Below are 14530 nucleotides of genomic sequence, written 5' to 3'. Positions count from 1 at the left end.
GTTATAATTTGAAACAGAAATGTACTAGCCTTCTATTGTTTTCTTTGTCAAAATTTGGAGTTTAGAGACCAGCACTAGGAAGGGGAGTCTTGCCTGTTTCTGCCTCCTGGGTGTAATCACTGTCCACAGCTCTGGCTGCTGTGGTGGGCATAGGTTGAGTTAGCCATCTGGGGAAAGGTTGGGTGAATTTCATGGACCTTCTGTATAGATCAGCTTTCCTTTCACGCAGGCTTGTCCCAAAGCTGTTCTATAAATGTGACCAAGGACAGGCTGATCCAGTAGTGGCTGTAGCAAGAGATCAAAGCAGTGTTTACCTGAAACTCCTCATGCACGAGACACAGCCACCATCACACTTCTCTGTCAGCACCATAACCAGGTACATTGACCATAGCATCTTGACTTGTCAGCAAAGTGTGCCTCTCCTGGTGCCTGCTTTCCTGTTCTCTTTTCTTAAAATCATACGCAGCCTTTGGAGGAAGAGGCCATCGTTCATTAACAGGATATTTATTTGATAGCATTATCTGCCACGGCCCCCTGTGGTTAAGTCTAACTTTAGTCACATAACAGTGATGTCCTCAGTCTTACAATGAGTTCATAAACTTCTCATACTGACAGTTGTTTTTTGTTGTTGTTGTAAATGTCACATGCCATCTGAAAACTTGTCCATAGAAAATGTTCACTTTTTTAGTGTCGCTGCTAATGCATGGGTGGTCTGATAGCAAGGGTCAAACTGCATCATGCAGTGATGACTCTCAGGCCGATGTTGCTAGAGCATGGGCAGGGTCCGTTGGCCCCATAACCTACCTGCTGGGTAGGTTGGCAGATCGGGAAAGCTCCATTGAATGTGCAGGTTTCATCAGAAAACTAGTTTGCAAAGAAGATCGCAGTAGCAGTAAGATATGCCTGGAACTCTTGCCTTTTACATTCTTTTTTCAGACTGGATTTACAGGATACCTTTCTTTTTGCTGATTTGAAACAACAAACAAACAAACAAAAAACAAAAACTTGACCAAATGACTTCCAATCTCACATGGTAATTTGATAATTTATTTTTTCTGACTTGTTACTCAGCTTATCAAATTTTAAAGTCATTATTTCCAAATGACTATCATTTTTTCTCATGGAAAAACCAACTTGAGAATAAAAAAATAAAAATACAACTAATCAAACAAACAACAAACAATTAGCAGAACACTATAAGAAAATGTGGTGCATCTGGTGAGGGAGAAGTCAGGTCTTTTTTAAAAAAGTGATAAACAAACTTAGTCCAGTCTTTTTGGGAGGACCTTTTACACGTTAAGCGAGTTCTCTGCTTACTGAGCCGTATTCCAGCCTCATTGTCAGCCTCTATTTTACTTTAAAGTCCATGTTGCTTTACCTACTTCTGGAAAAAAGTTTAATCATAAACTTTTAAATGTCATTTGATTCTCTGTATTTTTCTTACTAGAATCTATAGGGGTTATAGTTTACTACCAAGCATAACAGACGTCACTATGGAAAACAACCTCTCAAGGGTTGTTGCTGCAGTTTCTCATGGACTCATTACATCCACCACACGGGCGCTCACAGTAAGTCTCCTGTTGGGGCTTGGGGAGACTGCCTAGCATGCCTTTTATGGCCAAATCAGGACAGTTCTGTGTGAGGGTCCTTTTCCTGGGGTGCTTGAGAAGGAAATTTCCTCTTTTCAGCAGACTCTCAAATAATCCATACTCATTGTAAACTAATTCATCCCTACCTAAAGAGTCATCAAATAGAAACTCTAAAACAGGTCATGTGGGTATGTCAGCAGGTAAAGGCCTTTTAAGGCCTTTGGTTCTGAGCCTGATGCCCCTAGGACACACACAGTGAAGGGAGAAAATGGACTCCCCAAAGTCTGGCCTCTGTATGTGCATGTGGCATAGGTGTACATGTTCTATCCCCCAAATAGAAATTTAAGAATTTAAAAACACCACAATCTGAATTAGTAATGTACCAGAAGTTTAGAATGCCTCTAGTATGATTGACTCTGACTTGGTAACTTATACTAGATGAATAGATTAGAAATGCCAACTAAGTTTTTGTTTTGTTTTAAGTCATGATGAAACTGGAAAAGAACTAATAGCTAAGGATCTAAGAATTATTACATTCCAATTACAATAAATACTAACATAATAATATGTTAGACACATGTTGATATGCTGCTTTGGAGAATTTAATGATACGGCAAGATATTACCTGAGTTTTAGTACTGCATGAGAAAGGTAAAATATGAAACTCTTGGCAGTGTAGTTTGATACCAGGTTAGAAAAGTAACAGTCATATATGTACAGTCTTTACAAACTCAGATAAAGGACAAGCAGAGAATTGCCAAGATGAGTTTTCAGGATTGTGGTTAACTTTCATTTTCTTACTTGTAATTTTCAATTACTCATAAGTTTTTTTTTTAAAAAAATAATCAAGTGTGACTTTTATAATCAGAAAGCAGAATATACAGAAGTAATGGTTCCTTTTCATTTATATGACTTGGACAATATAAAGTTGAGATTCAGCCATCTTGCTAAATAAATGCTTTTCAAACCTAAATTTGTTTAAGATATCATAAACTTCATTTTAATTGTGATCTGTACATATCAAGCACTTCTCTGCTCTGGAGATTTATGTTAGTCAGCTTGAGCTGAAGTCTTGAGGGAGAAAGGGAGAAACTTCCAGGGAGACTTTGAGTGTAGGACAATTGGAGTTCCTGGCAGTAGCTGCTAGCTGCCCTTTCTTAGGTTATAACACTAGTTTTACTAATAGGTGTGTCTAGCTTTGTTGTTAAAGGATGTCTGTGTCCAGTGGTGGGATAGCTATCCTGTAGTTATTTACAGATCTAGTTTTCATTTCATTTTGTTTGAGTATAGGTCTGAGAGGTTAAGTTCAGTATGTCTTTGGTGGTGGTTGCTGTGACTTTTTCATTCCTTTCTCCTGCAGTTTGGATGTTGTGAAGCCTTGTGTCTTCTTTCAGCAGCCTTTCCAGTTTGCACTTGGAGCTTAGGTTGGCATTGTGGGTATGTATGTTCCTCAGCATACAGTCAACCACCCACACAGCACAGACACAGCTGCTGGCACCCCTCCTCTTTTTTCTAGTCCCCTTCCATTCCTCCCCTCCCCTCCCTTCCTATAACCCCCCCTTCCTTTCCCCTCCCCTTCCCTTTTTTTCCTTTTATGTTGGATCTGTTTGGCTTTTGTTTGAAAAATATACGATGGAATACATGTTTCTGTTGTATGAGGTATGTGAAACAAGTGAAGGAACTGTTGGGGACAATATAGCAGTTGTGACTCTAATGACTGTAAGGTGCTTGTGAGCATGTTTTGGGTTTGAGGGTAGGATCTGTGAATTCATTTAAGGAATTTTCATATGCAGGTAAAAACTTCCTAATTAATTTGGTTCATTCAAAAATTACTAGGTAATAAAAGTCAGTTATGTCTTAGCATCCAGAATTGTGATGAAGGGTGTGCTTTAGGAAGTAGTGTACTTCTTCTGTTTCCCTACAAAAGAATTTCCCCAATATGTCACCAACTACCAGCTGGGAATCATTTAGAATTTTCTCAGCACTAATGAGTAAGCCTTCATTTGTGTGCTGACAACTGAGAAACTTTGGTGTTTCCCGTTACATCTGGAAGGAAGTCTGCAGACTTCTTCTGAGTGTCAGTATGTAACAAATTAACAGTTGCTTAAAGTGATTGATTTATGACTTAGAGTGATTACTTCTGTTCTTTTCATGAATCCTGACTGAAAAATTACAGGTTCCAGTCGTAGGTCCTGCAGTCGACTTGACTTTTGAACACTTTTGACATTGGAGTACAATTTGCTAAGTCAGAAAGTTAAATCTTATCAGAATAAGCATTCTGGTTCTCTTGATGAAATCAACTGCATGATTTCATTTCTCAAGTGACTTATGGAGTCCAGATATACGGGAAGGGTGTTGGTTGGTTAGCAGTGGCTCACACCTCTAATCTCAGCACTTGGTAAGCAAAGGCAGGATGATTGACACACTTTTCAGACCAGTGTAGGCTACATAGTGTGTCCAGGCCATGGGAACTACACAAATAAGAGTGAGACCTGGTCTTAAGAAACCCCAAACACATCAACAAACAAAGTAAAAAGGTAAAATGGATGTCTCATGTACTTTTTTCATGGGGACATTAGAGAGTAAGATTAAATGCTTGGAAATTTGTGTTTGACTTTGGAAATGTCTACTTCCAGAGTGCCCCCACTGAGTGCCTCTGATGAGTCCAGGAAGAGCTGCACTGTTGGGATGGCTTCCATGATTCTCACCCTGCTTTCATCAGCTTGGTTCCCATTGGATCTCTCAGCCCATCAGGATGCCTTGATTTTGGCTGGAAACTTGCTTGCGGGTACTGGTGACAAGTGGGGATGGGTTCTCAGACTTAGTTGTGATTTGCTTGTGAGGGGTACACAGATTATAAAAATGTAAGAGTTATTTGGGGGATGGCTTAATCCAGATTTTAGACGTCTGTTTATGTGGATGTATATGAGGGGAGTTGTTAAGTGCTGAGTATTTCTAGAGTACACTAGCACCTCAATTTTACTATGGGTGAACTGATTTGAGTTTTGTTCTGAGTGCCTTGTGCCAGGCAATGGCTTGTCCCAGGGACTATAACAGAAGAGCTGTATTCTACAGGTAGTATAGATCATCTGGGGATAGATGCAGACACACACAGAAACAGCAGAACAACTATATACACTCTCCTTTGGTCAGATTTATAGGCAGATAGAAAAATATCAGGTGAAGTATTGCATATGTAAAGATTTGGAGAACTGAAAGGTTATATAATATTGAAGGAATATAAGTTACTGTGGATATCATATGAGGACAGGGATAAGAATGGAGAATTGTGGCCAGCCAGGTCAGAAACCATTGAATCTTCTTGGGGGTAAAGTTCCAGTTCCCACTGAGAAGTAATTGACTTGTCCTGTTTGTCATTGGTGTGTTTTAGGGAAGGAATTACGTGGATTTGTGTTCTAGAAAAATCTCTCAACTGACCTGAGTTTGGTTTGAAATTTGTAGGTCCAGGGTGTTCATGTTGAAGTTCTGGCAAAAGACTGAACCATGAGTGCAGTTTAGGAAGTAGAGTAGAGAAAGGGGATGGAGAGAGCGTAATGGAGGCAGCATCTTCAGACCTGATCTCCAGCTGTATCAGTGTGAGAATCACACCCACAGCTGGAGACTAGTGGTGATGTTTTTGGAAAATTGCAGTTTGAGGTGCAAATAGCACTTAGTTTAAGACATCTGTTTAGATACAGAGCTCCATTTGTGTGTTAGCATAGATCAGTATGAGAAACTTAGGCCACAACTGCTTCCCATCTCACACATTGGAGGTGGAGTAATGTGTGTGCCTGTGTCACAGCCAGTGCCCCCAGGTCTCTGAGAAGTTCATGGGCCTCTGAAGAAGAAGCCAATTCAGCGTCTACCAGACAGGAGGAAGTTTGGCCTGCTCTGGGTGACCGGACACTGGTGCCCATGGTAGAACAGCTTTTCTCCCACCTGCTGAAAGTGATCAATATCTGTGCTCATGTCTTGGATGATGTGACTCCTGGACCAGCAATCAAGGTAACTTTTTCCTGGGAGGCAGCCATTATCATCTGTCTAATGACTGGGCTTCCTGAATATCCACGTTAGCAGAATGTTCCTTATTTCTTGCTATAAGTAAAGAAAACAGTGTATTCAGACATTGTATGTAACATAAAAATGTATTTAGTACTCTTTTTTTTTGGTTTCAGCCATAAAACTCAGAAGTGATATTCTCCCTTAATCTCCTGGTTTCCTTCACTGCTTTCTCTTCCTCATCAGTGTACCAGCCTCCTTCCTTCTGCTCGGGCTCTGACTTTTTTTTTTAATATTTATTTATTTATTATGTATACAATATTCTGTCTGTGTGTATGTCTGCAGGCCAGAAGAGGGCACCAGACCTCATTACAGATGGTTGTGAGCAACCATGTGGGTGCTGGGAATTGAACTCAGGACCTTTGGAAGAGCAGGCAATGCTCTTAACCACTGAGCCATCCCTCCAGCCCCGGGCTCTGACTTTTGTATCGAGATCTTTGGGCCTTTCTGGCAGGACTGTGTTCCTCCACTTGAGCCATCCATTCTTTAAATCCACTCCATCTGGTTTCTGATACCACCTTTCAGAGTACGTCCTGCCATGGTCATTCATTTCAGTTTTATAAGGACTTCCTGTTTCTCTGGGCTACTTTATACCCCGAGTGATATGGCTTCTTGTATTTCTTCCAGCATCCTGCACTGTCTGGTTCAGTTTTTCCTGTCCGATGTTAAAGGTGCCCTCCTGTGGATCATTCACATTCTTTCTACTCTGTGGGGTTCTCTGCCATAGAGGGAATTCTCCATGTCCACACCAGCCAGAGCATTAGTCACTGACCACATGTGACACTGTGTTCTTGAAATGTGGCTCGTGTGTCTTGAGAACTGAACTCACCAAATTGCCGCTTATTGCTGATGTGCCCATTTTCAGGGGCTTCAGCTGTGCTGAGTTGCAGTTCGGTGTGCCTGCTCTCCTGGTGATGCTTCTGTGAGACTGACTCCAGTGTGTCAGACTCTTTAGCCAGTCTGGCCTTGTTATCTTCTTCCCTCTTTGTACCTACTCTCTCCCCTCACTTTGTACTTTGTCATGACAGAAACAGGAGCCACCAAAGCTTTATTTAAGTCACTATTCTTTGCTTTTCCTGTTAAATACTTTGTTTAAAAATCTACATAAGGCTGGGTGCATTTAATTCCAGTACTTAGGAGAAGCAGGTGGATCTGAGTCTGAGGCCAGGCTTATCTACAGATCAAGTTGTAGGACAGCCAGGGCCACACAGAGAAAATCCCCACCTTGAAAAACCAAACCAACCAAACAAATAAAAACAACGTAAGTACATCTACATGTACAGATCCATAAACATCCCTTTGACATTAGGTACATGTTCTTTAATACACACCTACTCTTTTCTGGGTTATGGTATAAACTGGTGCATCTCATTTAAAATACTACACTGGTCTGTTTATAGAAATTATATTATTGAGATAATTCACATTCCATAAAATTCAAGTGTACAATTCAGTTTTTTTAAAAAAGATTTATTTATTATATATACAGTATTTTGCCTGCATGGTCTCCTTCACACCAGAAGAGGGCACCAGATCTCATTACAGGTGGTTGTGAGCCACTATGTGGTTTCTGGAAATTGAACTCAGGACCTCTAGAAGAGCAGCCAGTGCTCTTAACCACTGAGCCATCTCTCCAGCCCCTCAGTTTTATTTTTTGAGCCTGGGTCTTACTCTGTAGGCCAACTATCCTGGAACTTACTATATATCCCAGACTGGCCTCTGACTCATGGTGAGTCTCTCAACTCAGCCCCCCAGTGCTAGGATTACAATGAGTCACCACCTGTTTTTTTTTGTTTTGGTTTGTTTTTTTTTAATCATGCCACGGAGTTGTATGGCCATCACTATAGTCAACCCTGTAGGTGACTCCAAAATCCTGCTGTTCCCCTGGCTCTGGACAACCATTACTCTGCTTGTGCTTCTCCTGGACTGTCCTGCTGATGGTCTCGTTACCCTTGATGGCTTTGTAACAGGTTTTTTCCACCAAGAGGTTCTTCAGTGTGATAGTCTCTCACCTGCCCTCTGCAGCCTTCCTGCCTCCTTCTATGCACTGTTTGACTACAGCCATTTGTAGAAGGGAGCTGGCGGGCTGCGTTCCTGCCACCCAGCTCCCAGCCGCCTGACTAGTTTATGCCCCAAAATAACGACACACAAACTGTATTCATATAAACACTGCTTGGCCCATTTCTATTAATGTGTGTAGCACCACGAGGTGCTCTTACCAGGAAGATTCTAGCCTATGTCCATCCTGGGTTGGAACTTCATCGCGTCTGCCCCGGAGAGTAGTGGCATGGCGTCTTAGCTCACTTCTTCTTCCTCCCAGTATTCTGTTCTGTTTACTCCACCCACCTATGTTCTAACCTATTAGGCCAAGCAGTTTCTTTATTGATTAACCAATGAAAGCAACGGATATATGACACTCCCACATCAGCCATTTGTCCTGATATTTTGGTAACTATTTATTTCTCACCATTCTAATAGCTGCAAACTCTTAAGATCAAGGCACTAACAGATTTGATCCTTGGTAAAGACTGGGTTTCTCATGGTAGATGGGGTAAAGGAACTCCTGGATTCTCTTTTCATAGGATCACTGACCCTGCTTATGAGGATCCTACCATCATGACTTCATCTCACTAAAGTCCCTTCCTCTAGTAAAACACTCTCTGTGATTTCAACAGATGGATAGGACAGGGACTCAGACAGTGAATAGGCCCTTTGCTGAGGCCAGGAAGGGAGTGAGGAACAGAGCAAAGACCTGATGTGCCAGCCTCTTACGGGTTGTCTCTTCTCTCCTGTCCCAACTTTCCTCTTTGTGTGTAGGAGCCTGGTTGTCCCTTATAGCCTTGGGGTTACATATTGGAGAGCATGGGCCACATCTGGGCTATTGACTTATAGCTTTGCTGAGTTTCCGCTGTGATATTGAGCAGGTGGTTTTATTCCGAATCCTATTTCCTCACTTGAAAAAGTGAAATTTCTGGCTATTACAAATAATACTGCTATGAACATAGTTGAACAAATGCTCTTGTCATATGATAGGGCATCTCTTGGGTATATTCCCAGGAGTGATATTGCTGGGTCCAGGGGTAGGTTGATCCCAAATTTCCTGAGAAACCGAAACACTGATTTCCAAAGTGGTTGCACAAGATTGCATTCCCACCAGCAATGGATGAGGGTACCCCTTCTTCCACAGCCTCTCCAGCAAAGGCTATCATTGGAGTTTTTTATTTTAGCCATTCTGACAGGTGTAAGATGATATCTCAAAGTTGTTTTAATTTGCATTTCCCTGATTGCTAAGGAGGTTGAGCATGACCTTAAGTGTCTTTTGGCCATTTGAACTTCCTCTGCTGAGAATTCTCTGTTCAGATCAGTGCCCCATTTTTTAATTGGGTTAATTAGCATTTTAAAGTCTAGTTTCCTGAGTTCTCTATATATTTTGGAGATCAGACCTTTGTCTGTTGTGGGGTTGGTGAAGATCTTCTCCCAGTCAGTAGGTTGCCTTTTTGTCTTGGTGACAGTGTCCTTTGCTTTACAGAAGCTTCTCAGTTTTAGTAGGTCCCATTTATTCAATGTTGCCCTTAATGTCTGAGCTGTTGGGGTTACACATAGGAAGCGATCTCCTGTGCCCATTTGATGTAGGGTACTTCCCACTTTCTCTTCTATCAGGTTCAATGTGTTCTGACTGATAGTGAGTTCTTTAATCCATTTGGACTTGAGTTTTGTGCATGGTGATAGATATGGGTAATGTGCTGGCTTTGTGGGAGCCTAGCCAATTTGGATGTTCACCTTCCTAGATATGGACGGGGGGGGGGGGGAGGACCTAGGACTTACCACAGGGCAGGGAACCCTGACTGCTCTTTGGACTGGAGAGGGAGGGGGAAAGGAGTGGGGGGAGGGGGAGAAGGGTGGGAGGAGGGGGAGAAGGGTGGGAGGAGGGGGAGGGAAATGGGAGGCTGGGAAGAGGTGGAAACTTGTTTTCTTTTTTCTCATTTTCTCAATAAAAAAAAAGATTTAAAAAAAAAGAAAAAGTGAAATTTCAAATGTTGAAATATCAAACGTTGAAATGTGCTTGTTCATGTGATGGTTCACATAAAATGTCCCGATTGCCTGCTATTAAAGGGGACAGGTTTGGGGGTGCCAGTCACTTCTGGTTCTTTTAACTCCCTGGTGGTCCTCCCTTTTCCAACCCATTCTCAGTGCTGGTGTGAGGAAGTTCAGAGCCACACCTGCTATGTAGAGTTGTGAGTGGAAATAGAATTATATCTATAGTATCTGAGCTCTGTAATAAAAACTCAAAGTTCATGAAGTTGTCTGGGCTAGTACTTTCCAGTACAGAGTAGGACTGTGTGTATTAGTAGTTTTAGTTTAGTTTTTGCTTCCTGTGTTGACTTTATCCTGTTATATTTTTGTTTTCTCTTTTAGGCAGCTTTGCCTTCTCTAACAAACCCCCCTTCTCTAAGTCCTATTCGACGGAAAGGGAAAGAGAAAGAACCAGGAGAACAAGCTTCTGCTCCAATGAGTCCCAAGAAAGGTGGTGAGGCCAGTGCAGGTAGGAAGTAGTTTCATGGCCAGATTGCTAGCTGTGGTGCAGAAGTGTATGTACCTTATGGGAATCTGGTCCATAGCAGTACTATCAGGGAAGGGTTCTCTGGGTGCCTATATGTGTCTGCATGATAAACTGTCACTTTACTCTGGAGGCAGCTTGCTGTACGAGGAGTCTGCCTTACTTTACTTTCTTCCTTCTCTTCTTGCAGGGGAGGATTCCGAAATTTTAGTAAAGAAAAGAACAAAGATGGCTAGGAATAGATGGGGATGGTGGTAGTAAAAAACAATGTGTTGTGGGAGGAATTATAAGGGAAATGGAGAGTATGATGCATCTTTAATCCATCCACTCCGAAAGCTGAGGCTTGAGGATTAGAATTTGAGGCCCGTGCAACTTTTGAAGTGAGAGATATGTAAAACAGAGAAGAGGGCAGAGACGAAAAGACACAATGGAGCTGAAGTCATCTGATTTGGGAGGAGTCTAGAAAGCACAAAGGCTTCTGTACTTGTGGGATATCAGGACAGAAGGGCCAGAATTTTGGCATAGTTAAAGTAACAGAGTCCTTGTGTGTGCTCTTGTTGGGATGGGAAGCGAGGGTGACCTCTGTGCCCTGTGGGCTACCTGCTGTGCACATCCTCTCATAGCAGTCTTAGTACATGTATGCTGAGAAACACTTTGTATGTAAGCCTCATATATGCCTTGGCTCAATACTTGTGACTTTTTTTTTATGGTGAGAAAACTTTAAATCTTCCCTGATTTAAATCAAATCATGTATTTGATAAATTATTAACTTTGTAGCTGTACAGTAGGCCTTTTAAAGATACTATTAGGTAACAGTTTTGTATCCTTTGACTAACTATGAAATCTTAAGAGATGCTCTTTCTAAGGATTGGCTATAGTAATGAAGGAGGATTTACCTGCTTAAAAGCTGCGGGCTTGAAAATATGACTGATGGTTTCTCAAACCATTGAGAAGTTCTTAAACCTAGAGGAAACTGCTCTGCTTGGTACTTTAGAGATGTATATGCCCTTTATAGTTTTCAGAACATGTCCACATTACCTGATTAATTGCCTGAGGTTGTCTGTAGAGGAGAATGGCTGAAACCACACACAACCAATCAGCCTCCATGGTCTTATGTTCATGTTTTTTTTTTTTCTATTCTTTCACTCACAGACTGCTTAGTATTTTAGTCAGTTATTCATTACCTCCCAGCACACATATTTCAAAGTTGGGGGGAAAGACCTGAATGCTTCTGCTAGACCATTTTGAAAAGTCATCACAGTAATTGCTGTTAAATTTGAAGTTTTTTCCTTGGATCTAAAAGTTTAAATTTTGGGATTTTGTTTGTTTGTTTGTTTGTTTTTTCTTTCTAAGCCTCTCGACAATCAGACACCTCAGGACCTGTCACAGCAAGTAAATCTTCTTCATTGGGGAGTTTCTACCATCTCCCTTCCTACCTCAAACTCCATGACGTCCTGAAGGCCACTCATGCCAACTATAAGGTATTGCCCCAGCTTATTTCTGAACATATATTTCCAGTGGGACGCATGTCCATGTAACCATGTTACACTTACATAGAAAGAAACCCCGTGACATAAGACTTAAGTTTTTCTTTCCATGTTTGTCTTCTAGCATGGTTTATGGTAGCTTAACAAACATTTAGGCTTTTTGTATTAGAGAAATGATCTCCCGTGGTCTCTGGATGTTGTTTTTTATTGACTTCCCAAGAATACCTTGGGTTCAGATACATTTCTCAAGGACTTCTGGTGCTCAGCACATAATCCTGTTTATAGGTAAGATGCATCACTGTCATGTCCTGAAGATACACAGCCAAGCCAAATAGGTTTCCTGTACCCTCTCCCTCTGTGAGCCTCATAATAAAGTGCAACCTCCCAACACAAAACAAAATTATAGTCTCAAGGGGAAAAAGCAGGTGTTCACTGTAGACCTATAACCTGGGTATCTGCACAAGTATCTGTAGTCTGTTGGGTGTTTTCTATCAATGTAGACACTCCTTTGTCAGGTGGCCCCTGATTGAGCTTTGCACTGGCTTCTGGATGATGGTGTCCGGGTTTGCATTCTTTTTTTTCCTAATTATTATAACATTAATGAATAATTTTGAAGTTCTGCCCTTCTTGATTTGAAATCCTTCCTTTATCAAATGCTAAAATCTCATGATTGTATAGTTTTATTTATATTTTTGTTACACCAGTTGGTCACTCATCTATTAGCACATTTTTTAAATTTTTAATTGATTAATTTTAAGATTGGAGTCTTGTCTGTCTACCCTTGACTTAACTAGCACTAGCCTCAAATCTCAGCAGAAAGATCATTCCCCTTCCTTACAGTTTTTATATCCTCTCAAGAGTTAGGAATGATAGTTTCCTGCTTAAAGACTACATTTTCCAGCTTCCTTTATGGACTATGGAAGTCATTTCTGCCCTATAAGGGGCAGCATCCCACCTTCTCAACAGTATTCATTTACATCATAGGTGGTTAGGTTCAAGTTCAGAGGGCAGATTTTTTCTTGTTGTAATGTTTTGTTACTGGTTCTTTGCCGAAGCACTTCCCCTCATCTGAGTCTGTAGAAACAGGATAATTGATATATACTTAAATTAAACTAAAGTGTTTAGAATCTTAGTCATCCTAAGACTGATTTGACTACATGTGAAATGACACCCCTGGGATGGTAAGAGTATAGGTCAGCATTGCAGAAGCATCTCCCCGCAGCAGACAACATTTGTGTCTTTGTTGTAGATAACCAGACTTCGGTGGTGCCAGTAACCGTGTGCTCTCTCCTTCCACCTTGCCAAGGTCACCTTAGATCTTCAGAACAGCACTGAAAAGTTTGGGGGGTTCCTGCGCTCTGCCTTGGACGTCCTCTCTCAGATTCTAGAACTGGCAACACTGCAGGACATTGGAAAGGTTTGTGTCTGGTTGTTTTCATTTGACCTGGGTCAGAGTACCTCAGCTGATTCCTAGTCATGTGTTGTAGGCACATTTACAGGTACAGCATCTGGGGAGACTGCATCCCATTTTTTCCCCAGTACTGCAGTGTGTGGGGACAGTTCTATTAGGTCTGTTACCAGTGTGTCAGGTCTGATTACCACATTTTTTCATTTAAGGGTTTTCCTTGTACCTTATTTAGTCCAGAATGTGTTGAAAAACGTGCTCACAGGATCCTTTTTTTCTCCTTTGACCTTTTTAAACAGAAAGGGACAAAACCAGATTAGCAAGGGTGCCGACTGGCTCCATCCATAGCTCAGAAAGTAGAAGATCTGTGCTCATATACTATAGTTTTGAGTATAGTGGTCTTTTTCCAGCCCATATGCTCATACCTACATCCTTCCAGTGCTAAAGCTTTTGCTTGATCTCCACCAACACATCTCATTTCTAGAACACTCCATGGTAAGTCAGTCAGCCATCTTCAGCTTGTATCTCCAAGTGAAATACAGTGTTGTTGTCCCAGGCCCTGCCAACTACACATGTCTAAAATCATTCATGCTAATGTTCCTTGTATGAAATGGTATTGAACTTTGAAAGCCTGCCCATATCTGCGCAAAAGACTAAATTACCTAGAAATAACTTATAACACCGTCTACATAGTTGATATAGTGTATTGTTTAGGAAATGGTGATAAGGAAAAAAGCCTGCAGAAGTCCAATATAGATACTCTGAATCCTGTTTTTCTATCCTGCTTGTTTTTTTTTCCTTTTTACCTATTCTATTAGGCAACAGACTGTTTTACAATTTTGTCTCTTCATTGTCTATAGTAGTGCCTGAAGTTAGTAACATTTAGCGAACATTTGTTTAGTGAACAGATCTTCTTATCAGTTCGAAAGTTGGTTTTGGTGGTCACACCTGGTAAGTTAGATATAATGGTACATACCTATAGTACCACCAGAGGCTAATACTTGGGAAACTGTGGCAGGAGTTCAAAGACCACCCATATCAAAAACACATGAACAAGGAGAATTGTCTCATATACCTTATAACCTTCCTTCTAGTATGAGACGTCCCTGTCATAATTCCATGACATTGACAAATAGCTCTCATTTCCCACTGACAAGTAGATCTTATTATTCCACACTAATTTTATACATAACTGAAATGTATTATGTGTGAGTTTTGCTTGCATTATGTATAATACACTTTTCCCCCACATAACTCCTTACTGATCTGTGTTGTGTTTCCTCTGATTTCTCCTAGCTGGTGCTAGTTTTGAGTGATTTTATTATGATGAGCCTTGATGTGGTTTTCCCTTTAGCTCTGTTTGTACCTTTGATTCGTTGAGTTTCTTGGATCTGGAGCTTTGTAGTTTTCCACAGTTTAGAAAAACTGGAGC

At 41.1% G+C, this 14530-nt stretch overlaps 1 protein-coding gene across 2 annotated transcripts in view; it reads left to right on the top strand.

Annotated features, from left to right (window-relative positions):
• Positions 1-14530, top strand: part of Htt (huntingtin) — a 139586-nt gene that overhangs the window by 56102 nt on the left and 68954 nt on the right. For both annotated transcript variants that reach the window (XM_075943833.1, XM_075943832.1), the window contains exons 22-29: positions 230-376; positions 1448-1568; positions 2950-3026; positions 4226-4377; positions 5392-5594; positions 10065-10191; positions 11560-11687; positions 13000-13110. In XM_075943833.1, coding sequence (XP_075799948.1) covers positions 230-376; positions 1448-1568; positions 2950-3026; positions 4226-4377; positions 5392-5594; positions 10065-10191; positions 11560-11687; positions 13000-13110 — 1066 coding nt within the window. The remainder of the gene's footprint in view (positions 1-229; positions 377-1447; positions 1569-2949; positions 3027-4225; positions 4378-5391; positions 5595-10064; positions 10192-11559; positions 11688-12999; positions 13111-14530) is intronic.

The sequence above is a fragment of the Microtus pennsylvanicus genome, chromosome 12, assembly GCF_037038515.1.
Source record: "Microtus pennsylvanicus isolate mMicPen1 chromosome 12, mMicPen1.hap1, whole genome shotgun sequence".
Classification (NCBI taxonomy): domain Eukaryota; kingdom Metazoa; phylum Chordata; class Mammalia; order Rodentia; family Cricetidae; genus Microtus; species Microtus pennsylvanicus.
Note: the sequence above shows the minus strand (reverse complement) of the source record. Positions and strands in the feature narration are given on the sequence as shown.